This window comes from Hyperolius riggenbachi, chromosome 7 (assembly GCF_040937935.1).
Source record: "Hyperolius riggenbachi isolate aHypRig1 chromosome 7, aHypRig1.pri, whole genome shotgun sequence".
NCBI classification, from domain to species: Eukaryota; Metazoa; Chordata; class Amphibia; order Anura; family Hyperoliidae; genus Hyperolius; species Hyperolius riggenbachi.
Window position 1 is genome coordinate 158,667,007 of NC_090652.1, and position 24,507 is coordinate 158,691,513.

Consider the following 24,507-nt stretch of genomic DNA (forward strand, 5'->3'; position numbering starts at 1 on the left):
TTTCTCAGCATCAACATGGGTTTACTAAAGACAGGTCCTGTTTGACTAACATGCTCAGCTTTTATGAGGTAGTGAATGCTAATATGGATATTGGGAATGCTGCAGATGTGATATACTTGGACTTTGCAAAGGCCTTCGACACTGTTCCCCACAGAAGTCTGGTGCAAAAGTTGAGGATGCAAGGACTGGGAAAGAGTTTGTGTGCATGGATAGGGAACTGGCTAATGGACAGAAAACAAAGAGTTGTGGTCAATGGATCGTACTCAAAATGGGAGACTGTTAGCAGTGGGGTCCCACAGGGGTCTGTACTGGGTCCAGTGCTCTTCAATTTATTTATTAATGACCTAGTAGATGCAGTAGTGAGCAATGTTGCTATTTTCGCAGATGATACAAAATTGTGCAGAATCATCAACTCTCAGGAAGATAGTGTCATATTGCAACAGGACCTGGATAGGATGGCTATATGGGCACATACATGGCAGATGAAGTTCAATGTTGACAAATGTAAAGTCATGCATTTTGGTCGTACCAATGGTCTAGCACCATACAAAATAAATGGGATACAGTTGGGGACATCAAACTTGGAGAAGGACTTAGGAGTACTCATCGACAACAAGTTAAATAATCTTACTCAATGCCAAGCCGCTGCAGCTAAAGCGAACAAAATTTTGGGATGCATTAAAAGGGAAATAAAAACTCGAGATGCTAGCATAATATTGCCCCTGTTTAACTCTCTAGTAAGGCCACATCTGGAATATGGAATTCAGTTCTGGGCACCACATTACAAAAAAGATATTGCAGTTTTAGAGCAGGTGCAGGGACGAGCTACAAAATTGATACGTGGGATGGAAGGTCTCGCTTACCAAGAAAGGTTAGATAAACTGGGTTTATTTAGTCTAGAGAAAAGACGCCTTAGAGGAGATCTAATTAACATGTATAAATACATCAGAGGGCAATATAATAGCTTGGCGGATGAGCTTTTTGTCTCTAGGCCTTCTCAAAGGACTAGAGGACATGATCTGCGCATGGAGGAAAAACGTTTTAGCCATTTATTTAGGAAAGGGTTCTTTACAGTAAGAGTGATTAAGATGTGGAATGCATTGCCACAGGAAGTCGTTATGGCAAACTCTATACCTGCATTTAAAGGGGGCTTAGATGCTTCCTTGCGTTGAAAGACATCCATGGCTACAATTACTAGGTTATGCCTAATGATGTTAATCCAGGGATTTTATCTAATTGCCATCTGGAGTCAGGAAGGAATTTTTCCCTTTTGGGGCTAATTGGACCATGCCTTGTGGGGGTTTTTTCGCCTTCCTCTGGATCAACAGGGGTATGTGGGGGACGGGCTGGAGTTGTACTTTGTACTGGTTGAACTCGATGGACGTATGTCTTTTTTCAACCAAAATAACTATGTAACTATGTAACAAACGCTAACTAAACGCGAACACCGCACTCATTCGCAACAGCGAACGCGTTTTCTGCGCGGTCTCCGCGTGATAAGCACAACAGAGACAAGCACGCCTAACAAACCACCGACAGACAAACATGAAACAGAGGACGCGAGCGCTTGCTTAACGGTTACCTCACCGAGCCTCCAGCAAGCGTTCGTAGCAGACAAGACAGATACACGAAAACAGGAGTAAGTGAGAGACACGATCCACTGCTCTTTCCGCCAGAGTGAGTGCGATCCAAGTATAGAAACAGAGCGAGCTGGATCCACTGCTCTTTCCGCCAGAGCAAGTGCGATCCAAGTACAGCAAGAGAGTTGCAGACCAGAAGGATCCACAGCACTAGCGCAAGGCGAGTGCGATCCAGGAAGACAGAACAGAAGGATCCACAGCACTAGCGCAAGGCGAGTGCGATCCAGGCAAGACAGATGAGAAGGGGCTACCAGTAACAACCGCTGTTCCGGCTAGCACCCAGACACCCAGAACGATTTCCTGTCGACCACCGCTGGGACAGGACAATTGCAACAGACAAACAAACAGATACGCAATCCTAACTGCACTAGGGAACCTGCCTAGTGCAGTCCCAGGAATTACTCTAAGCTAATCTTTAAACAATGAGCAAGGCTGACACTCCAGGAGTGTTTCACAGGACTAACCCTTATGACCAGCGAAGGTCTGTGATATCACATGGTATTTATAGTACAAACCTCCAGAGGATGTGGCTAGGAAATTTGCATGACCGACGTATGCAAATTCCCCAGCAGCAGCAAGCTGCAAAACTGACAAAAGGTCTCTCTTCCAGAGACCTGCAGAATGCAGACCTGAACAGTGGTCAAAAACCTGCCTGCCTGCGCAGGCAGCTGAGCGGATCATTACAGTACCCCCCCCCCCCCCCTCTAGGGTCGGATTCCAGACGAGCCTCTAAACTGATATTTGCAAAAGACTCTAACTGAAGACTCATGAAGGTCGGGACAGCCCGACAAGGCCCAATTCCAGAGTCAGCCCACCCAAAACCAACCTCGTCGGAAGGAGAAGCCACCGAAACATGCCCATCAGTACCACAAGTCTCAGTGTAAGACCCATCAGGACTGTGAATGCCAGAGAAGAAGCCATCGACACCCACCGAGCCATGCCCACCACCTTCCAGGGACCATCCAAAAATACCAAACCTGCCACAATACCCATTCGAAGTGTCCCTTTCCACAAAGCACCCCCTGCTGATCTCATTCAAGGTACCAGGAAATATTTCTCCCAGGATCTCCCAGAACACTTTGAAGCTCAGCAGAGATCCCAGGAGGGCAGAACGATCACCAGGCTCACACGGAGAACTATCAAGAACCCCTATGGAACCAATGACAATTCTGGATTCAGAATTACCAGGACAAGCATGAAGACCAGGGCCTTCAGGGACCACCTCTGGGCATGCAGGCAGGCAGGCAACATCAGAACAGGTTTCCACCGAGGAAGCATCTGAGAAGGCTGGCAACCGAGACACACTTGGGCTTTCTGGGTCACAGAACACATCGGGGTACACTAGCCCAAGGGGAACCTCAGGACACGTTGAGGAACTGCCAACCTCAGAGTCCGTTACGACAAGACCAAAACCAGAACCGGGCAGAGAATCATCACGAGCAGTGGTCTCAAGCACTGGGCTTTCAAAAGAAGGCTTGGACTCAAACCTAGAAATCTATAATAATATCATCATTGACTACATATGAGTGAAGCTCAACCAGAGCTGCAAAGGTAGTCAGCACAACAGCAATGCCTACTGAAGTGGGCAACACCTCAGAGGGACTTGGGGGGCAGGAGACATCTCCTACAAGTTCGGCACCCTTTGGGAGGAACTCAGAGGTCTCCAGGACATCAGACAATACCTCAGGAACATCATTTTCCAAGTTTTCTAAGAAGGATTCTGAACTATCCATGTTACAGGGCAAAACTGGAACTTTATTTTGTGGACAGGGCAGATGTCCCAGGGAAGGTTCCACCATAAACTGAGACTGAATTTCATCATCATGAGCGGAATGTACAGGAATATTTACTGGAACACACACTGACTCCCTAACTTTAATCTCACTGCACCCAGAATTCTGCGTAGCCGTCAAACTAGCTTGCAACTCCAAAACTGCAGAAAAACAGGTGAGTATAGTAGCAATACCTAGACGAGCCTCTAGGGACACTGCAGGAGACTCTAAACAAGGCCATATTAACTCAACCAGAGTACAGGGTGCAGAATCAGCCTTTTCCTCAGAACAAGGAGGGGACTCACAAATGTCAGTGCGAGTGGAGATCATGTTTTCATTCATGGCACAGGGCAGATTCAGAGAAAGCTTCTCTGGGCAAAGCAAAGAAGCTTCAGCATCAGATTCGCAAAACCGAAGCGCTGTCTCACTCTTAGATTTGGCTAACAATGTCAAATCCGAGGAGTCAGAACGCAAAACTTGCGAATCAAAAATCGCTTTGGGTTGTGAAACTGACGCTTCCATGGCGCAAACCTCCGCGATCTGCGGGGCAGACCGTAAGGCGTTCAGGACAGAAACACTGGAGCAACTGTCACTAGGCAACGGGCCCTTACAGGTGTGAACAGGGTGAGACAAAGACGCATTTGCAGTAGAAATAGCGACAACATCAGGAAAAACTTTATTAGACATATTAATTTTACTTTTGATGCTGCATAATTTAGGAATTTTCCCCATAGCAGGATCACAGATGGAAGATCTTAAAGATCTGTCTCTAAATGACAAGGGGTCCCACACATCCTTGAGAAAACTGGCACATTCATGCTGATCACAATCTGCAGGAACATCCGAGAAACAGGCATTAGATCGCATAGATTCAAACTGCACACAGTCAGGAGAGAATCTTTCAGGATTCGCACAGGAATCAACCACAGTGGTACACCCATTCATTTCAGATCGCACAATGTCAAGACTCACATGCTTTACCCCAGAAAGGCAGGAACAATCATCCGACAACAATGTCTCTTTATTGGAATCAATTGATTGGTGTGTGTGCAACTCATCCAAAATCGTCTGCCACACATAAATCACCAGATCCACATCACCCTCGTCACATTCATCGGAATCAATCAAAAGGTACACAGAATCGAGACAATCATTCAAGACATCTTCGCTTTTTGCGATGTAAAAATCGCAAAAGGCTTTCCAATCAAAATCAAATTCCTCCATCAAGGCCCCAATGTCCCATGAGGCAAATGGAGGTTCAAACAAGCCAGTATCAAGATAATCTCCATATGGGTGGACATCAGGTACAAGAACAGATTTTTTAACTGCTTTAATATAGTGTGCGATCCTACCTATAATAGGATCCACATAAGCTTTGGATTGGGGCAAAAAACCCGGAGACTGAGCAACATCATTGTAAACATCATCAGGGAGTGTGTTATTCAGATGCTTGCGATTTTTAATTTTTCCCTTTTTAGCCACTTTGCATGTCTGTTTAAATGCAAGAAACGTATCCAGGCAGTTCTCTTGCATCTGCTTAGAAGCTAAAGTGGCAAGAGAAACATTGAACTGATAATCATACTGAATGGTTTTGCACAATTCAGACTTGACAGAAATAACCTCTTTATTTGTGGTTGCTATGGGCAACGAATCTTTTGGCTGACAAGCCGAATCAGCAGATTGGCCTGCAAGCACCAATTCATTAACATATGGTAATGACAGAGAAATGTTGCATAACCTAATCTGATCAGCATCATGCACTGCAGGAAAAAACTCATAGAAATAACTTGGCATGCAAGTTCCAAGCTTACGAGAAAACACATGAGCCAGAAATCTGCGAGGGTTATGTCTCAGATTCTTGTGTCTGGCATACTCATCAGCCCACACGAACAGATCCCCTTGGAAAAGATTGTAAGCAATCTGACCACTCCAAGTGGAAATATTGGTGGCCTGAAATTCAGGATTTGCCAAGAATCTGGAACATTCTGATATGAACTCATCTCTAGTTTCAGAGTCCAGTATCTTAAATCTCTTAAAGACACAGGACCCATATTTGACCAAATCGTACAAATCGGAAATTCCCTCTACACTGGGAATTTCGGTTTGGCTGGTCATACTGTAACGATTGTGGAATACTCTCCGTGATCACCGCACAAGACGTGCGCTGACACTGCGGAAATCCTCCACAAGCGTATCATTTGAGGGAACCCAGCAAAAGGTGCAATGCACCTGTAGAGGGAAATTCCTGTCGGCAGGTGGAGCTGTGGAGTGCAGAGGAATAGCTCCTCTGCCCTGCCACAGACGCAAGACAGGAATTGCACGAAGGGAAGAAACGCAGGGCAAGATAGCCCTGAAAGAGAGAGATCAAAGCGACAGGGGGTATGTGTGTACACCAATCTAGTCGCCACCCTGCGATGATGAACACACAACCAGGAAGATAAGGTGAGAAGGCAATCGCCGGAGATGGCGGTTGCTAACAGCGACACAAGACCGAATAAGCACAGATGAGGAATGTATGTATGTCCACCAATCTAGCCGCCAACCTGCGACGGCGGACACACAACAGAGGAAACCAAGTAAGAACGCAATCGCAAGAGAAGCGATTGCAAAAGAGAATGAGCACAGGGATAGAATGTATGTATGTGCCCCAATCTAGTCGCCAACCCGCAACGGTGCACACACAACAGCAGATATGAAGTAGGAACGCAATCGCGAGAGAGGCGATTGCCAGAGGTGACACAAGGCTACAGCAAGGCAGAGCACGAGAGTAGCAAAGGCACAGCAAATCATACAATGGGAAGATAAGGAAAATAACAAACGCTAACTAAACGCGAACACCGCACTCATTCGCAACAGCGAACGCGTTTTCTGCGCGGTCTTCACGTGATAAGCACAACAGAGACAAGCATGCCTAACTAACCACCGTCAGACAAACATGAAACAGAGGACGCGAGCGCTTGCTTAACGGTTACCTCACCGAGCCTCCAGCAAGCGTTCGTAGCAGACAAGACAGATACACGAAAACAGGAGTAAGTGAGAGACACGATCCACTGCTCTTTCCGCCAGAGCGAGTGCGATCCAAGTATAGAAACAGAGCGAGCTGGATCCACTTCTCTTTCCGCCAGAGCAAGTGCGATCCAAGTACAGCAAGAGAGTTGCAGACCAGAAGGATCCACAGCACTAGCGCAAGGCGAGTGCGATCCAGGAAGACAGAACAGAAGGATCCACAGCACTAGCGCAAGGCGAGTGCGATCCAGGCAAGACAGATCAGAAGGGGCTACCAGTAACAACCGCTGTTCCGGATAGCACCCAGACACCCAGAACGATTTCCTGTCGACCACCGCTGGGACAGGACAATCGCAACAGACAAACAAACAGATATGCAATCCTAACTGCACTAGGGAACCTGCCTAGTGCAGTCCCAGGAATTACTCTAAGCTAATCTTTAAACAATGAGCAAGGCTGACACTCCAGGAGTGTTTCACAGGACTAACCCTTATGACCAACGAAGGTCTGTGATATCACATGGTATTTATAGTACAAACCTCCAGAGGATGTGGCTAGGAAATTTGCATGACCAACGTATGCAAATTCCCCAGCAGCAGCAAGCTGCAAAACTGACAAAAGGTCTCTCTTCCAGAGACCTGCAGAATGCAGACCTGAACAGTGGTCAAAAAACTGCCTGCCTGCGCAGGCAGCTGAGCGGATCATTACACTCAGCCTGCTTGTTTACAGCCCTGATAAAATCCCCTACTGAGCATTCAGTCTGGCTTTGTTCAGGAATCATTATAGCTGAGTCTGTCTTCTCTGATGTCTTTTCAAGTCCAAGCCTGCCCCTTCTAGCTATGCTATAATGACTCAGCTATAATGATTCCTGAGCAAAGCCAGACTGAATGCTCAGTCAGGGATTTTATCAGAGCTGATCAGAAGCAGGCTGAGCAGTGAAGAATGAAACTGAGAGCAGGGTAGGTGTTTTCTCTAATGTTCCCACTGATATATATGGTAAAATACATGAGGGTGCTTCATCTCTGGTTCACTTTAAAGTGAACCTAAAGGCAAAAAAAAAAATGAGATTAACTCACCTGGGGCTTCCCTCAGCCCCCTGCAGACGATTGGTGCCCTCACAGCCCCGCTCCGATGGCCCAGGACCCGCCGGCGAACACTTCCGGTTTGGCCGTCACCGGCCGACAGGCATGGGAACGAGAGTGATTGTTCACGCTCCCCGCCTGTATATCGCCCCCTATGCTGCTATTGCGGCCTCCTGGGCGGCTGAGGGAAGCCCCAGGTGAGTTAATCTCATTTTTTTTCGTTGCCTTTAGGTTCACTTTAAGTTTGAGTCTAGGGCCCATATGCAATTCAATTTTTCTCCTGAGGTTTCTCCTCGGTGATACAGTATGTTCACACCTGATTATAAAATGCCTTTTAAACCAACAGAAAGTAAGAAAACACTCAAAATCATTTTAATAGTACTTTTTTCATCAACTTTTGGGCACTTTTTCAATTGTAAAATATTTAAAAGTTATTTTACAGAGGATATGAAATTGATCTCCTGAGATAAAAATCAGGAGAAAAAGTTAATTACATATGGGCCCAGGACTCCTAGTTGACCTATTCCTTCTTGTTTCTGTGCTGGAAGTTATGACCTTCAAATACCTTCTGTAGTTATCTTCTTTATTTGAATTCCCTGTGTTGTTATGTCATTTGTAAATGTCCTCTACTGGTTTGTGTTCCTTACTGTGTTCTTATATAAAGCATATTTAACAGCTTTGTACGCCTGTCATATTTATACTTAAAGGGACTCCGAGCAGTGCAGAAACTATGGAAAATGCATATCATTTTAAAGCTCTCTTTCTCCTCTTTCCAATGATATATAAACCGCTGCCCTACACCTTTTAGTTTTTGCTATTTTCGCGATTGAAATTGCAGCGGCCGCGATTTCAATCGCGAAAATAAAGAAAACTAAAAGGCGTAGGGCAATGATTTAGGTGTCGCCAGAAAGAGGAGAAAGAGAGCTTTAAAATGATATCCATCTTTCCATTGTTACATTGTATTACAAAGGCCGACTTTTTCTGCTGAATGGAGCTGCTGACACTGGGGAAAGTGTCGTCCTGTGTAATACAAGTAACTATGGAAAGATGGATATCATTTTAAAGCTCTCTTTCCCCTCTTTCTGGCGACACCTAAATCGTCGCTCTACGCCTTTTAGTTTTCTTTATTTTAGCGATTTAGCAATTTCAATCGTGAAAATAGCGAAAACTAAAAGGCGTAGGGCGGCGGTTTATATATCATTGGAAAGAGGAGAAAGAGAGCTTTAAAATGATATGCATCTTTCCATAGTTTCTGCACTGCTCGGAGTCCCTTTAAATTATCCAATGAAGCTTTAATGCATGCGGATGTTTGCAGATTCTAAGGCTCTGATTCATTCAACTGTTCTCCTGTGTTTTCTTACAAAATTATTTTTATCTTGTCTACAAAACATGTCTTTTTTCACTTATCGAGTAAACAAGTCTGATCTGTAACTGCTTAGTAAAAATGATACCAACCCTTTTAAAACAAATCTGTAAAGAGGAAAATTTAAAAATCCTCGGTAGTGGGAAGCCAATGGATGGTCCACAGGCTTCTCAGATCCTCTTCTTTCCCTCAGTTGTTGCTCAGGACCTTCTCCTTGTGGCCATGCTCCCATCTGTGTAGGAATATACTGGACATGTGTATGTAACCTCCATGCATGCCTAACAGAACAACATGTTCATTCTAAGAGGAAAAATAGCCATGGCTTCATTCTACTGGGCATGTGTAGACTTTAGTCATGCATGTCCAGTACAAATAAGCTTGTACGTGGTGGAAGAGTGGCCCACGAAAAGCATAGCCAACAAGCTCTTAATGAATGTTTAGAGGGACCCTGCACTGGAATGGTGGAGTATAAGAGGAATAGGAAGCCTCTGGACTATCAAAAAGCTTTGCACTACTGAGGTTAGTAAAGCAAAGTCCCTAGTATCTGGCACAGGGGATAGCCTAATGCCGGATACATGTGCTTACCGGTTGCTTGAACTGGCATTAAAAGCACTCCCACCCCACCCCCTCATCCAAGCAGCAGGAACTACTCAACACCGATCATCCAACCACTGTCCTCTAAGTATCCTGCACTTACCAGCGGCATTACGGCGTCTTTAGTGTACAGCCTGACCTGCATACCAGAAAGCCGATGGGAGGTGCAGGATGTGTAGAAGATGGTGGATGTGTAGAAGATGATCAGTGAGTAGTTCCTGCTGTCAAACCCCCTACCTCCCCCACTCCTCTAAAAATCTCAGCCCTGTTGTCCCAAACAGGCATGCCGGCTATTTTATTATTTATTTAATTAGTTACTTTATTTTTAAAGCGCCAACATATTAGGCAGCGCTGAGACTTCCGGTTGCCTGAGTTCCAGATAATAAGGACTTTGCTGTATTTGTTTTATGTTCTATTAAAATTTCACTTCAGGTACTCTTTAAGCATTTTTTTTTGCTTTCTGGGGGCTAGAAAGGTATCTTTCATAAAGTATGCAGTGAGAAATTAGGGTAAACATTTTGAGTAAAAATTACACTGAATATCCTAACAGGTACTACCTTAGCTCTTCCATCCAAATAACTTTGGCAGAAACTTCTGATGTTTTCAAAAGTGACATCATCGGCTGGCATTCTGTATTTCTTATCACTTGTCAAATTCAGAATACGGATGGCTGGGGTATCGACCTCTGTGATACGGAAATATTCAAACATTCGGCCGTTGCGAGATTCATCCGTGTCAACCAAAATAAAGACGATCTGATAAGTCAGTAACAGTTAACTATTAATAAATTATCAATACCATCAGAAATACATTATTAAAGTCCATCTCTAACAGCCTGAAGCTGACAAAAGTAGCTGACACTCAGACACCCATCACTGTTTATTCTATGTACTGTATAATATAAATCAGACTTTGCTGTAGATAGTTCATATAATACAAATTAAAATGGCTTAGACAATAACAATGGCATCTTGCTCCTAACATTTTGTTCCACAGGCTTTAGAAGCAATCACTGTAAACAAATGATTTAAGTATCTCTAAAATAATAGCTCTTTTAAATTTTTTAAAAATCAGGGTGACAATTAGCCACCTCTCATATTGTTGAGGGTGGGCCTAGGCATTATCTGAACACTGCACTCAATTACTTGATATCAGCTTCTAGAAGCTCACTATCTCTTGTCGCCCACTGTGATTCATCTGCCTTCACTCATATTGAGATGACAAGACTGCATATTGAGTGCCTTATATTGGTCTTGTTATAACTATAGTAGGGTGACCATATTTTGATTTCCAAAAAAGAGGACGATCACAACAACATGTAGGCGTGTTCATGGGTGGGGCCAAATATACAAGACCTTAGCAGTGTGCTGTCCAACTTCGTGGGCATGGAGGGCCATTTTTTTTTTCCAGACCACATGATGGAGGGCCGCCCAACCACAAAATGCAATCAGATTCGCAGAAGATTTCTCCACAAAATGCAATGAGATTGGCAGCAGATTTCCCCACAAATGTTCGGACAAGGTATATGTCCGCAGTATAGGTTAGATAGGAATATGGCCCCAGTATAGCTTAGATAGGTATATGCCCCCAGTATAGCTTAGATAGGTATATGCCCCCAGTATAGCTTAGATAGGTATATGCCCCCAGTATACCTAAGATAGGTATATGCCCCCAGTGTAGCTTAGATAGGTATATGCCCCCAGTGTAGCTTAGATAGGTATATGCCCCCAGTGTAGCTTAGATAGGTATATGCCCCCAATGTAGCTTAGATAGGTATATGCCCCCAGTGTAGCTTAGATAGGTATATGCCCCCAGTGTAGCTTAGATAGGTATATGCCCCAGTACAGATTAGATAGGTATATGCCCCCAGTGTAGCTTAGATAGGTATATGCCCTCAGTGTAGGTTAGATAGGTTAGATAGGTAGATGCCTAGGCCAGGAGGGTGTGCGCAGCGGCGGGGAGAGAAGTTTCCACTTACCTGCCTGGATCCTGCAGAGAACTTCTATCTTCAGCCTCTCCCAGCGCGCGTCGCATTGGTAAGAGTCCCCCCTGTGATGACAGGCGGTTACGTCATCACAGGGGGCGCTGTTACCATACCGACAGACACCGGGACAGGAAGTAGATAGTAGCTGGCAGGATCAAGGAAGGTAAGTGGGAAAATCTCTCTCTCGCTGTTCCGCCAGGTGCCCGCACACCCGCCGCCCAGTGTCCGCCCGCCGCCAGCAGCAGCAGAGCGAGGCCCCCCCTGCAGTGTGAGGCCCCAAGCGGGGGGCGTGCCTCGCCTATATGCTGACCGCCCCTGCGTGAGCTCTTCCCCGGGCATTTCAAAAAACCGGCCGGATGCCCCGGACAGGTCTGGAAAAAAGGACCTGTCCGGGGAAAAGAGGACGCATGGTCACCCTAAACTATAGGAACTGTGCTTTGCTGTTAGTTTAAGAAACCCTCCAGGACTATTGATATGCAATTGGAGTCCTTTTCAATCAGGAGAAATGATTTCATGTTAGCTGTGCAGCTTTCAATTGTAACAGTTGCTGTAAAATGGCCATGTGTGAGTGTAATATGTCTGCGTGGAGAGGTGCATGATTAGGAGGTCAATCTCCAGTCAGTCCAGTAATTTGAATATTTGCAAATTTTAATTGCTATTTTTATTGTATGCAGAAGTAATTCTTGTTATTGTGCAATTTTTTCAATAAAGCTAAATGCTTGATTTTTGTACCCTGAGAAGCCTGGATCACTATTTTTTTCTAGAAGCTGATAAGGGGTTTTGCCTTCCTCTGGATCAACTGGGATATGTGAGAATGCAGTACAGTGTTTTTTTCTGGTTCAACTTGATGTACAGATGTCTTTTTTAGACCAAAGTTTGTTATCTGTCAACAGTTAGTGTGGTAGTTCCTCCTAAGCAAATTGCTCCAGCTGTGTCTGGCTTAAAGAGTTCCTTCTCCAGAGTCACTGTACCTTTTAGTTTTTTCCATCGATGTGTAATAAAATTTAAATCAGAACTCGCATAAGGCCACTTCATACAGTCCAATGGTTTGTTTTTAGCCATTCTTGGTTGCTTTTAGCTGTACATTGTGTCATTATCCTATCGGAGGATCCAGGCTACTAAGATGAGACGGTACATTTTGATTTCAGAATGTCTTGATAGTCGTCAGGTTCCATATAATATAGATCTGTATGTGCATGTGCGCAGGAAAGTAAAAGATTTAAAACCTAAAAAGGAGTTAAAGTAAATGTACTTTTTGCCCTGAGAAAGGATAACCAATAATGGTAGAGATTTTTTTTAGGCACAAGAGCAACACATTTTCAAGTCAAACCCAGTCCATTAGGCATGAGCACTCAGTTGCTGTAGCAATATAGAGGGTCCCTATGCTCACTTTATTGGTGCAGTCAGTTGGTACTAATACCTGATGAAGTGGGTTGGCCCATGAAACACATTGTTTCTTTTGCCCTTATAAATGTTAAATACATTTATTTACACATCTTTTTAGTTTTAATTCATTAATTTTCCTGGGTGCCTCCACAGATCTATATCTATACATAGTTATCTAGTTATACTACGTTTCAATGTTCCCGCTGCAAATTGGAGTGTGACCTCTCCCAATCCAAGATAACAACCTGAGTATTATGCTAGGTACACGTTACGTTTTTCCGCTTCATAGATGCATTCGATTGATAAATTCCGTCATGTTTGATATTCCTTCCGATCTTTTACCGCTCGATTTCTCATAGAAGTGAATGGAAAACGATAAGAAAAACCAGCGGAAGATAAGAGAATCAAGCGGAGAATCGAGCGGAAAAAAAAATTGTATCATGTGTACCCAGCATTACAGGAAATTCTCCACTTGCTAAAATGGTGGTTGCCCTTGGCACATTTATCGTATGGTTGCATGCATTTGCCCTGACATTGCACCCTTAATGTCTAGTGTCAGTTCAGTGATAGATCTGCTTTAAAGGGACCCTGAGCAGACGCAGTGGGTATGTATGCAAGCATACCCACGGCTATTTGGAATAGAGGAGACACTCCCGGGCCCCTTCAGTAACCGCTCCTGCTCCCGGGCTGGCCGCTATAAATTACTGGCGACTCTGACTTAAAGCCGTGCTGCGACCCCGGAATAGGAAGCCTGCGGGTCCTCTCTTTGCATGCGCAGGCTTCCTGGCCTCTTCCTCCCCTCAGCATGTGAACTGGAATATGACGCTCAGCAGAGGAAGGAGAAAGAAGACAGGAAGCCTGCGAAAGCACAGAGAGGACCCGCAGGCTTCCTATTCCAGGTTCACAGCAAGACTTTATGTCAAAGTCGCCAGTTACAATGTAATTTATAGCAGCCAGCCGGGGAGTAGAAGCGACCACATAAGGAGCCGGTGAGTGTCTCCTCTATACCGAATAGCCATGGGTATGCATATAAGCTTGAGGGTCCCTTTAAAAAGAGATCCTTGAAATTTAAGGCCAATTTAAATGAATGACACTGCAGATGCAAGTAAAGTTGTGAAAGGTTCACACTCACACCTCTTGTAGGAAGAGAAGTGGTGAATGGCAGGATCTAGTAATGCAAGTATAGAAGTAAGGCAAAGCCAGCATACAGGTGTTGTGATGATCCGCTCAGCTGGCTGCACAGGCAGACAGCTGTTTGACCATTCCTCTAGTCTGTGGGCTGCAGGTCTCTGGAAGAGAGACCTGTTTTTCCATTGCAAGTTTCTGGTCTGTTCTGCTGCTGAGGAATTTGCATACATTCGTTATGCAAATCCCCTGCCTGCCTCCTTTGATGACTGGCACTATAAGAGCTTTCTGCTCCCAGAATGCTTTGCTGGTCATTCCTTCAGGGTTTGTAGTAAACACTCCTAGAGTGTCAGCCATGCTATTTCTTGTTAAAGTTAGCTTAGAGTAAATTATGGGACTGCACTAGGCAGTTTCCCTAGTGCAGTTAGGATTGCATATCTGTTTGTTTGTCTGTTGCGATTGTCCTGTCCCAGCGGTGGTCGACAGGAAATCGTTCTGTGTGTCTGGGTGCTAACCGGAACAGCGGTTGTTACTGGTAGCCCCTTCTGATCTGTCTTGCCTGGATCGCACTCGCCTTGCGCTAGTGCTGTGGATCCTTCTGATCTGTCTTGCCTGGATCGCACTCGCCTTGCGCTAGTGCTGTGGATCCTTCTGTTCTGTCTTCCTGGATCGCACTAGCCTCTAGCGCTAGCGCTGTGGATCCTTCTGATCTGTTTTCTTGTTCCTGAGTTTAGATCGCACTAGCCGCTAGCGTTAGCAGCTGTGGATCTTTCTGATCTGTGTTCCTGCTTGGATCACACTTGCTCTGGCGGAAGAGCGGTGGATCCTTTCTGCCTAGTTCTTGTTTCTCGTTTGTCTGTCTTGTCTGATACGGGCGCTTGCTGTAGGCTCGGTGAGGTAACTGTTAAGCAAGCGTTCACGTTCTTTGTTTCGTGTTTGTCTGTTGGTGGTTAGTTAGGCGTGCTTGTCTCTGTTGTGCTTAACACGCGGAGACCGTGTGATAAACGCGTTCGCTGTTGTGAATGAGTGCGGTGTTCGCGTTTAGTTAGCGTTTGTTATTTTCTTTATCATTCTCATTGTATTATTTGCTGTGCCTTTGCTCCTCTTGTGTTTTGTTCTAGTCTGTCTTGTGTCACTTCTGGCGATCGCCTTCCTTGCAATCGCGTTCCTACTTTTGTTTCTGCTGATGTGTGTTCACCGTCGCAGGGTCTCGACTAGATTGGTGAACACACATTCGTCCTGTCCCTGTGCTCTTTCTCTTTATGGGCTGTTCAACCCCGCATTGTCTTGATCTGTACAATCCCCATCTGGCATCTGTGGCCGTGCAGCGATTGTACTTGTCTGCACTCCACAGCGCCATCTGCAGGTGGGAATTGCCCTCTGCTGGTGCATTGCACCTAGCCTGGGTTCACCCAATTATACGCTTGTGGAAGCTTTTCGCTGTGTCAGTGCGCATCTCGTGCGCTGACCACAAAAACGATTCCGCAAACGTTACAGGTGTAAAGGGAAATTAATAAAGCTTTGAATCATCACCAGAAACAACATTTTGAGGTCACTCGGCACTGCAAGGCCTCTCATCGAAATGACACTACCTCCTCTTGCTGCATTGCAACTACTACTTGTCTTTGGTAGGAAGATAACAGTGCAACCATCAGTTAAAGAGAAATTCCAACCCAGAATTGAACTTTATCCCAATCAGTAGCTGATACCCCCTTTTACATGAGAAATATATTGCTTTTCACAAACAGACCATCAGGGGGCGCTGTATGACTGATTTTGTGCTGAAACCCCTCCTACAAGAAGCTCTGAGTACCGCGGTATTTTTGGCAGTTTGTTACAATGTAACAAGGTTCACAGACAGGAATTAGCTGTTTACAGCTGTCTCTAACAGCCAAAACAGCTAGCAGCAGCTACATAACCTGCCCACAGTAAAAATGTCACCATGTAATAAATGTCAGAATGTAAATCGGGGAGAGGAAAGAGTTTACAATGGGCAAACACTGACTAAATCATTTATACATAATTATTGTAAAAATGAAGCACTTTTTTTATTACAATATTTTCACTGGAGTTCCTCTTTAAGCCCTTATTTTGTCTGCCTATTGAAAATAATAAATGGATACCGTAAGCTATAATGGTTTTGCTATTCATTGTTGGATTTTTTTTCTATATTCTATAATTTTGTGCTGCTTTCTTATTTTTTGTTACAGATTGTCTAGCAAGCTTGTGGTGAATCAGAACTCCTAGGAGTGTGTAAGGGGCTAAAAGGGGCCAAAAAAGCCATCTTACTAAAAATGCTATGCTAATTTCTGTTTTGCATTTCTTATTTTTTCTAATAAATAAAAGAATAATTCAGGGTAAAAAAAAGTCATATTTGATTGTTTGATTGACTCTCCTGGACACCACCTGGCTCTGTCAATATCAATCAGTTACTGTCAATCAGTAACAAGGGCAAAATGAATAATGACCCTCATCAGATAGTGGTAGGTTTGCATCAGGGGAATGAAGTGATGGTTTTGTACTAAACAAGCAGCAGATATTATATATGAAGGTAGGCTTGATCTCTGTGAGAATCTGAATAGAAAAAGTGTCTTAAAGAGACTCTGTAACAATTTTGAGCCTTATTTCTTGTATCTTATAAGTTCCTATACCTGTTCTAATGTGGTCTGGATTACTGCAGCCTTTTCTAGTTGCACTGTCTCTAATATATCTAATCTTCTTTTCTTTGTCAAGCTTTGTCGAGCCAAAGAGGAATGTGCTGTCTCTGCTGTGATAGGGAGAAGTTATGCACGTCCCCTCCACTCCCCCTGCAGGCTCAGTGTGCTTTGTTTGCTACTCACAGACAGAGCTCTCTTAGGGGGAAGTGAGCTGCCTGTCTCATGCTGAGAACTGTGAGAATCCCATTCCCAGACGATAATTCTCTATGTAATAAAAACTTGTAGTATACTCTAACATGAGATATATACAAACATCACTTCCTGGTTACCAGCCATGTTTTTGTTTGTAAACACTGCCTAAAACTGGCAACTAAAAGCTAGGATCGCGGCGGGGAGCGAGGAAGCGGCAAAGAGGGGCCCAGGAGAACATAATGAATAGAATGGTATGCTTTTTATTGTAAGAATTTGAGAGTACAGATTCTATTTAAAGCAGTAGGATCAGCCATACTATGCCAGGGAAAAAAAACACATATATACCGGTAAGTAGATAAATACTTGATCTACTTACATAACACATGTATTATACTGTCCACGTTTTGATTTCAGTGAATGTTATATAGTAAATTACGAGAATTCTTTTCCTGGTGGGGACCATGTCTTTTGCCCACAGTTAAGGCTAACTCGTGATGTCATTTCTGCCCTTTACTTTTTTTCTTGTCTCCTCCAATCACTGAGTCGCCTCAGACTTGCTTGTAAACACAAGTGAGTAGGGGATTAGGTTTCAGATAAGAAGCTGGTAGGGAAATAAAGGGAAGAGGAGGAATACATTATAGATAAAAAAAAAACCCCAGCATGCAATTCTTTGGCACGACTACTAAAGGGCCAGTGTTCCTTAAGTATGTGATAACTCCAAATCATAACAGCAGAAAAACGTTTGAAAGTTTTAAATGCAGGATTAACATCTTTATCACTTAACCACCTTAGCGGTATGGACGAGCTCAGCTCGTCCATTACCGCCAGAGGGTGCCGCTCAGGCCCTGCTGGGCCGATTTTGATCAAATAAAGAGCAGCACACGCAGCCGGCACTTTGCCAGCCGCGTGTGCTGCCCGATCGCCGCCGCTCTGCGGCGATCCGCCGCGAGCAGCGGCGAAAGAGGGTCCCCCCAGCCGCCTGAGCCCTGCGCAGCCGGAACAAATAGTTCCGGCCAGCGCTAAGGGCTGGATCGGAGGCGGCTGACGTCAGGACGTCGGCTGACGTCCATGACGTCACTCCGCTCGTCGCTATGGCGACGATCTAAGCAAAACAAGGAAGGCCGCTCATTGCGGCCTTCCTTGTTTATTCTGGGCGCCGGAGGCGATCAGAAGAACGCCTCCGGAGCGCCATCTAGTGGGCTTTCATGCAGCCAACTTTCAGTTGGCTGCATGAAATAGTTTTTTTTATATTTAAAAAAAACCCTCATGCAGCTGCCCTGGCGATCTTAATAGAACGCCAGGGTGGTTAATACATTCATACCAGTTGCTGTTGAAATTTGATTTTTATGGTGACGATACCGCTTTAATACATACCCGTCCCCTAAATTCCAGGGCAGCAGATTCATAGCTGTCATATATTGTTTTAAATCCTTCTGATGTTTTTGATGTGAAGAGCAGAATGTGATTGTCAATGGGGTTATCGAATATAGTCACAGAATTCTGGAAGAGAAATATCAGTAATCAGTCCAATGGCGGGTCAGCTTACAAACTTCATAATGCTCCATATTTTAATTTAATGATTTACCTCCAAGTTGTATTCTGTTACAACATCCATAATGTAAGTCCGAACTGATCGAATTAAGTCCAATTTGCTTTTAATTTCATCTTCTGATATTAAATGATGGACAGGCTTATCCTTTAGCAAAGGAGGAAATAATAAAAAGTAAAATTATCTAAACACACGTAATACAGCAAAAATATACTGGAAATGATTTCTCGGTGAATCATAGCTGCTGTGAGATGTATAGTATCTCTTTCTCAACATTATTTAGTGAGGCAAAGGCAATAATGAGACATTTGCCCAATTCTGGCAAGCCTATAATGGGAACATTCTAGACTGTAGGCTATAAAATTATATATGAAAAAACCAATGCCACAGTAGTTTGGGTGCTGGGAAAAGCCACTAGTAGAATATCGGCAAAATTACCAATATACTATTAACCTCCCTGGCGTTCTATTAAGATCGCCAGGGCGGCTGCGGGAGGGTTTTTTTTAAATAAAAAAAAAACTATTTCATGCAGCCAACTGAAAGTTGGCTGCATGAAAGCCCACTAGAGGGCGCTCCTGTAGCGTATTTCCGATCGCCTCCGGCGATCAGAATTAACAAGGAAGGCCGCAATGCGCAGCCTCACTTGTTTCGCTTACCTCGTCGCCATAGCGGCGAGCGGAGGTACGTCATGGACGTCAGCCGACGTCCTGACGTCAGCCGCCTCCAATCCAGCCCTTAGCGCTGGCTGGAACTGATTGGTCCGGCTGCACAGGGCTCGGCGGCTGGGGGGACCCTCTTTCGCCGCTGCTCGCGGCGGATCGCCGCAGAGTGGCGGCGATAAGGTAGCACACGCGGCTGGCAAAGTGCCGGCTGCGTGTGCTGCTTTTTATTTGATAAAAATCGGCCCAGCAGGGCCTGAGCGGCGACCTCCGGCGGTAATGGACGTAACAATGCGTCCATACCGCTAAGGAGGTTAAGCAATGGCTAATTTCGATAGCCAACGTATGAATGGGCACAGGCACACTATTAACGATACCAAATCTGAACTCCCAGTTGCTACACACTTTCGTTCCAATGGACACAGCATGTATGATCTTCGTGTCACTGACCTAAAGGGTGGCTTCAAAATGATCGATTAATAGCAGAAACAAAATTTATAAATTGGTTTAAAGCGGTGGACAAAGGTTCGAATAAGGACAAAAACTTTTTATATTGGTATGAGGCTGAGGATATTTCATGCCAAAACTATTTATCAGCCTTTATAGCTAAACTTGTGAACTCAGAATTTACGATGCCTCTGTGACGATCCAACTCCCAGGTCTGGTAGCACGGTGTAAACAAGGATTCTTATCTCCGCTAACAACCTCCCACCCCATATAGATGTTCTGTTTCACTTAAGGCATCTTAATGACATGTATTTATGCTTGAAAAAAATCTGTGTATCCCCTTCTGATGTTGCATACAGGATTTAAAGAGACTCTTAAGTCTCCCGAAAATGAGGTTTTTACTTTAAAAACCTCATTAACATTATTGCCCCTCTTAAAACGCCGCAGAACCGTGGCTGATATAACCCCCTCAATCACCCCAACTCACGGGGGTACATCGCAGGCTCCTTCCGCATAGAGGCAGCACAGCTCTGCCTCTATGTGCGTCAATCAGCCCAGATCGCCGCCTCTCCCCGCCCCTCTCAGTCTTTCTTCACTGAGAGGGGCGGGGAGAGGCAGAAATACGTGCTGATTGACGCGCATAGAGGCGGCAGCAAAATCCACGACCAAGAAAGTTGTGGATTTTGCCTGCCGAATAAGGGGTGAGTGAGGGGGTTTTCAGCAGCGTTTTAAGAGGGACAATAATGTTAATGAGGTTTTTAAAATAAAAACCTCATTTTCGGGATACTTCAGGGTCTCTTTAAGCCCAACAAAGGCTGCAAAGCCGAAAGCTCGCTTATTCTTTTTAGTTAGCCAATAAATGGTATCATCCTGATTTAAAACTTCTTGGTAATTTATTTGAATAGATATTTTACAATTACCTTACCTAACCCTCTTCTCACAATAACCCTCCTTCTATCGAAGCCTAACACCAACCTCCCACGCACTCCCCACCATCACCGCAATCTCCACCGATATCAGCACTGCCTTCTCTCACTAAACACTCTCTCTGACGATATCTGTGCTGCCTATTACCATTATTTATGGGGTGCCACTTGTGCCCATATTATAAAGTGGGTGCTGCTATAGTTACAGTTAAAATTGCAGACTATGCAGCACTCATTTTACCAAACGGCCACAGTCACTCGAATTACCTTCTTCACTTCAAAGTAGTGTAATCTGGTCAGGTGTATATAGTCAAGCTGTGTCCGTGTATTCTGCTGATAGATAGCACATAAATGTGAAATTACCGAGAGGTTGAGGTCCTTGTGTACTTTGGATTGACGGATTATTGGTTGTGGTGATTTCCCTTGTTGACCCGTGGCTTTCTATATGCTGGAGAGAGTTGCCTGTGCATATCTGTGTATGCTTAAAATTTAGATAGTTCCCAACTGTCCAGTTGGGGAGACAAAACCTCCACTTTCCTCTTCATTAGTCCTTAATTTAGGTCTGATCTACACATGTGTGAATATATACATTCATCTACTGAATATGTAAATGTGTTTATGTAACTCCAAATGTCATTCCGAGCCTCTAAATTTAAGTATTTATCTTTTTCTTTGAATGCAAATATAAAGGTAAGTAGGTAAGTAGTAGCAGTGTGATGGGGGCATAGCTTGCAGTGTGATTAGGCCATGGCTAGCAGTGTGATGGGGACAAGACTAGCAGTGTGATGGGGGCAAGACTAGCAGTGTGATGGGGGCATGGCTAGTAGTGTAATGAGGTTATGGTTAGCAGTGTGATTGAGGGAGGCTAGCTTTAAAGAACTTACCTTCTGCTTGCTCCGAGAGCTGGCCTGTGCATGCTCCGAGAGCTGGCCTGTGCATGCTCCGAGAGCTGGCCTGTGCATCCAGCTTCTGTATTGGGCCGGCACGAGGTTCCCAGGAGCCGTGCGCATGCAACAGCATGCATGGCTTATAGTGTCTCTAGATGTGGGCGTGGGGCTCTTCCCTCTTCTTATGGTCTGAGATGGTGCTACTAGGGGCCTAAAAAGGGTACTGCAGGTATAGGTTGATTTCCATTGAAGCAGCCAATTAGATTCTGGGATTTGTGGTTCCATGATGCTCTCTGCCTTTATAAGCCTGCTCTGTTCATTGTGAAGTACAAAAAGTAGGACAAGTACCATCTATAAGTTATAATGCCAAACCATATACAACTGTATACATCAAGTATATCAATTGTTGTGTGCAGAAAGGGACCCAAGAACCAGGTATACAACAAAAGAACAGATAGGCCCAAAAGACCGCACCACAACTAATAAATGAAATCAAAATATAAGCCTTTATTGGTATAATACAATACAAAGTTAACACTTAAACCCAGAAACACCTGAGTGGCATAGGTATGTGAATAATGCCCAATGAATACATGAGGTAATAATATAGCAATGCTCCATATAAAAGTATATGAACATATAACATAATATCAAGTAACAAATTCCAGCATCTCCTGAATTTGGGCGTAAATAAAGTGAAGCAAAGTTGAAAACTGCTCAGTGCAATAAAAGGGTTCCAGAAGGAACTAAAATGACAATAGTTTGTGCAGACGGAATAATGAATAAAGTGCCAGTAAAGATAGGGTATGAAAGGGCAAGAGGAACCAGAGAGTAAGAGCCGGGTAAACAAACCACAGAAAAAAAAAGGCACCACAATGTAGCAGGTAAGAGCGGAGAACCGCCAGAAGTGACAAAGTGTGTGCGCTTACCAGAGGAATAGAGAGGAGAGGAGCGTGCGCCACCCACGTGTGCTGGGATGATGCACTTTTCATCTCTCAGCTGAGTGGGGATCTGCCTCATAAAGTGAAGTCTACAGAGGAGATTGGGGTATCAGGACTAAAGGAAGGTGAGATCCACTAGGCCTCACACTAGCAGTGTGATGGGGGACATAGCTAGCAGTGTGATGAGGACATGGCAAGCAGTGCGATGGAGGCATGGCTAGCTGTGTGGCGTACGTTAAAAAGGGGCGCTGGGAAAAAAGGGCGCCGGGTTTTTAACGATAATCATGGATAACGTTTAAAATTGTATTGTACTGTATTTCGTTTAAAATTAATGGTTTTTAAAGGGAACCAGAGAGGAAGCACCCTTGTGTATTTTACCATGTATATCAGTAAGAACATTAGAGAAAACACTTACCATGCTCTCTGTTTCCTCCTCACTGCTAAAAGTGTCTGTTAACAGCAGTCACAAGAATCCCAGACTGAGCAATTAAATCTGGCTTTGCTGGGAATGATTATAGCTGAGTCATTATAGCAAAGCCACAAGGGGGCAGGCTTGGGCTTGAAATAACACCACAGAATACAGACTTAGCTATAATCTTTCTGTAGCAAAGCTAGACGGAGCAGCCTGACTTCTCAGTCGGGGATTCTTATCAGACGTGATAACAGTCAGATTACACAGAGAACAATGAAACAAAGGGCAGATTAGGTGTTTACTGTCATGTTCCCACTGATTTATAAGGTAAAATACAAGAGGGTGCTTCATCTCTGGTTCTCTTTAAAGTTATAAATCATTAAATAATGTGCATTAAATCGGCAATTTTAAAAACGTTAATCTTTCGTTTAAATAGTGAAATGTATAATAACGTTTAAAAAAAAAATTACTAAGTAACCCTCCCTGTACCTACCCCTAACCCCTAGACCCCCCTGTTAGTGCCTAAACCTAAGACCCCCCTGTTGGTGCCTAAACCTAAGACCCCCCTGTTAGTGCCTAAACCTAAGACCCCCCTGTTGGTGCCTAAACCTAAGACCCCCCTGTTGGTGCCTAAACCTAAAACCCCCTGTTGGTGCCTAAACCTAAGACCCCCCTGTTGGTGCCTAAACCTAAGACCCCCCTGTTGGTTTTTTCGTTTAAAAATAATGTAAAAAAAAAAAAAAAAAAAGTACTGTTTTTCGTTTAAAAATAATGTTTGGGAAAAAATATTGTACTGTTTTTCGTTTAAAAATAATATTTAAAAATGTATAAATCATTAAATAATGTGTAATCATGAGAAACAGTAATAAAACATTAAGTCTCCGGGCGCCGCTTTTAAAACGTTAGTTTTCTCCGGCGCCCTTTTTTCCTATCGGGCGCCCATTAAACGATATTTATTATAGGAGTGAATGGCGGCGCCCAATTTGTCCACTAGCCTCAGGCGCCCGAATTTACTGTTTCCAGCTGTGTGATGCAGGTATGGTTATCAGTATGATGGGGGCATGGCTAGCAGTGTGATGGGAGCATGACAAGCAGTAAGATGAAGGTATGGCTAGCAATGTGATGATAGCCTGGCTGTGGAGTGTGGCAAGACAAGTCTTAAAGGTGTCCCTCAGCTTTGACTGGGTCAAGAAATGACCATCTTTCCTCTTCTAAACCAAATTGATGTTGCTGTATAAAAAAATGACATATGATACATTTTTGACAGTATCAGGGTAAAATATTATTTTATATTGAAGGAAAAGTCTTACCTTTTTATATACTGCAACCATGTTGCTAGTAATACCAATTTGTGTCAAAATTTCTTCATTACTGACAACTCCAAAAGGAAATTCTGGGACATCTTTGGCTGCGTTTGAGAAATGCTGCGTCAGGTTGCTCTGCAGATCCTGCACATACACATGGATTGTAAAAGAGATACAGTATTGAGAACATATTTTTAGTTTTAGTCATATACAGTATGTACAGGTTGTGTCATATTGGACTATAAAAATATTGGTACATATTCAGACATTTTGCAGCATATTTAGCTAGCTTAATCTAACCTCATGATCCCTACTTCAGGTTCCATTTTGGAAACCTGGGATGTACGGTAACTGAGGCCCCTGCCACCTCACCAGGAACACCCAGTATATGCAAACATGCTAATGGGATTAAAACTGATAAATCCCATTGGTCAGCGTAATAACCAATAGGATATCCCAAATTCAAAGATGCTTTTGCCGAGGTTCCCTATACTGTTGCAATAGTACAGTTAAGGGAGTCCTAGCATAAAGCAATTTATAATCTGCCATGGGGCTCCCCATTGGTCATTTGACTGGATCAT

The 24,507-nt window shown here is 44.1% G+C and overlaps 1 protein-coding gene across 1 annotated transcript in view; it reads right to left on the reverse strand.

The window, feature by feature from the left end:
• PDILT (protein disulfide isomerase like, testis expressed) overlaps positions 1–24,507 on the reverse strand; it is a 102,717-nt gene that overhangs the window by 37,904 nt on the left and 40,306 nt on the right. The window contains exons 4-7 of the mRNA XM_068246862.1: positions 23,933–24,070; positions 18,387–18,497; positions 18,176–18,301; positions 10,015–10,212 (exon numbers count right to left, since the gene is read on the reverse strand). Of these exons, the coding sequence (XP_068102963.1) occupies positions 10,015–10,212; positions 18,176–18,301; positions 18,387–18,497; positions 23,933–24,070 (573 nt within the window). The remainder of the gene's footprint in view (positions 1–10,014; positions 10,213–18,175; positions 18,302–18,386; positions 18,498–23,932; positions 24,071–24,507) is intronic.